The 1,671-nt window shown below is 39.7% G+C and overlaps 2 protein-coding genes across 2 annotated transcripts in view; both read right to left on the bottom strand.

Annotated features, from left to right (window-relative positions):
- The window catches only part of MTHFD2 (methylenetetrahydrofolate dehydrogenase (NADP+ dependent) 2, methenyltetrahydrofolate cyclohydrolase), a 23,695-nt gene that overhangs the window by 2,245 nt on the left and 19,779 nt on the right, over window positions 1–1,671 (bottom strand). The window lies entirely within an intron of this gene.
- LOC112067504 (bifunctional methylenetetrahydrofolate dehydrogenase/cyclohydrolase, mitochondrial-like) overlaps window positions 1–1,671 on the bottom strand; it is a 5,308-nt gene that overhangs the window by 1,885 nt on the left and 1,752 nt on the right. The window contains exons 2-4 of the mRNA XM_024133502.2: window positions 1,549–1,663; window positions 609–701; window positions 99–224 (exon numbers count right to left, since the gene is read on the bottom strand). Of these exons, the coding sequence (XP_023989270.1) occupies window positions 99–224; window positions 609–701; window positions 1,549–1,663 (334 nt within the window). The remainder of the gene's footprint in view (window positions 1–98; window positions 225–608; window positions 702–1,548; window positions 1,664–1,671) is intronic.

Here is a 1,671-nt window from a genome sequence, read left to right as displayed (position 1 = left end):
CACGAACCCGTGTCCCCTGCATCGGCAGGCGGACTCTCAACCACTGCGCCACCAGGGAAGCCCCAACTTTTATATTTTTTAAAAATTATACCATTTACCTTCAAAATCCACATCTCCAACCAACTTGGGTTTAGCAGTTATGGGATCTTGAATTCTATTTATTCCCACATCAATGACAGCTGCTCCTTCCTTAATCATATCTGCTGTGATCAGATTTGGAATGCCTATAAATGGAGATAGGAATGTTCGGTTTAGTACTGAAAAGAGGATTCTTAGATAAGATTCTTACCTACTTTCAATTTCAAGAGACCAGGAAGAACGAATTAGCTTGTTTTATAAAAACCTATAAAAACTATTAACCAAGGAAACATTTAAACTTCATATAGTAAAAAGACTGTAGAAAATACATTCATCCATCAAATCTATAATGGAATGCCAGAAATCAGTATTCCAACCACAACTCTCTCTTCACCTTTGTAAGCAGCTCACATTATCAATCCTAGGGGAATAATGAATGGAACAGCAGTGCAGCAGGCAAATTCGAAGATGAGAGTCCCATCTTCACCCTCTGAGGTGACGTGCTCCGGCCCCTTCGCTGGTGCTCTTACCTGCAGCGGAGACCACAATATCTGCAAGAGCTGTATGTTTCTTCAGCTGCTCCTTGGGAGTATATCGATGAGATATTGTGACAGTGGCATCACCTATGAGTTAAAAAATATTTCTGAATCAAAGCTGGGATTGGATGAGATCTCAGCTAGGCAAACCATGCCAGAAATTCGACATCTCTGAAAAAATAATTGACAGTTCCTGTGCCCTACTTTCTGGGCAGCCAATTGTCCTTTTTTTAAAAAAAAACAAATACTCAATTTCTTGTAACTTTTACCTGTTGGTCCTAGCTCTACCCTTTGGAGCCATACATCTTTAGATTTATTCCTTATGCTACTTAACAGCCTTTCTAAACAAAATATCACTAGAATTACTCAAGGATTTTTCTTAAAAGTGTGCTGAAAGATACCTGGAAATATTTAGTTTTGACATTATTTCTGCTATAATCATGTATAGTCATATTATGATAATCACATTAACTCTGATTTGAAGCTTTTTCTCAAATTGATAGAACTTGACACAATGATGACACATTACAGTAATATCAATTCAATCCTTTGCATTGGTCTAAGATTTTTTTCTACCAAGTGGCACAGAACAGGACACTAACTCTGAATAAGTTCTACTTCTTAGCTCCAACTATCAAAGCCATAACTGGACATTCTAATTGTCTACAACCATGCTTATACGCAAAACCCAAATTTCGGAGGCATATCTCTCTCTGAACGAGCTCCACACCAGTGAATATAAATGAACTTTCAAGTGACACTGAGTACAGCTTCTCCTACAACGACTACTCCCCAAGTACCTATTAACAAAATTACAAAAAGCACAAAGTTTAACAAAGTTAACACTTCCAAACATCCACAGGGCAGTCTCTCAAGCGTCTCTCGTCTCCCGTAAGGGAGAAGAGGACTCATCCCTGGGAGCAAAACCCTTTACCTCCGGGGCGTTCGTGCGCCCCGTCCGTGTGCAGCAGCACTGCAATGGGCATTCCAACGTTTTTTGACCTTCCAGCCACAAGCACATTCTTCCCCAAGGTTGGAATACCAGTTCGCTTAATTA

This window comes from Physeter macrocephalus, chromosome 12, assembly GCF_002837175.3.
Source record: "Physeter macrocephalus isolate SW-GA chromosome 12, ASM283717v5, whole genome shotgun sequence".
Classification (NCBI taxonomy): Eukaryota; Metazoa; Chordata; class Mammalia; order Artiodactyla; family Physeteridae; genus Physeter; species Physeter macrocephalus.
Note: the sequence above shows the minus strand (reverse complement) of the source record. Positions and strands in the feature narration are given on the sequence as shown.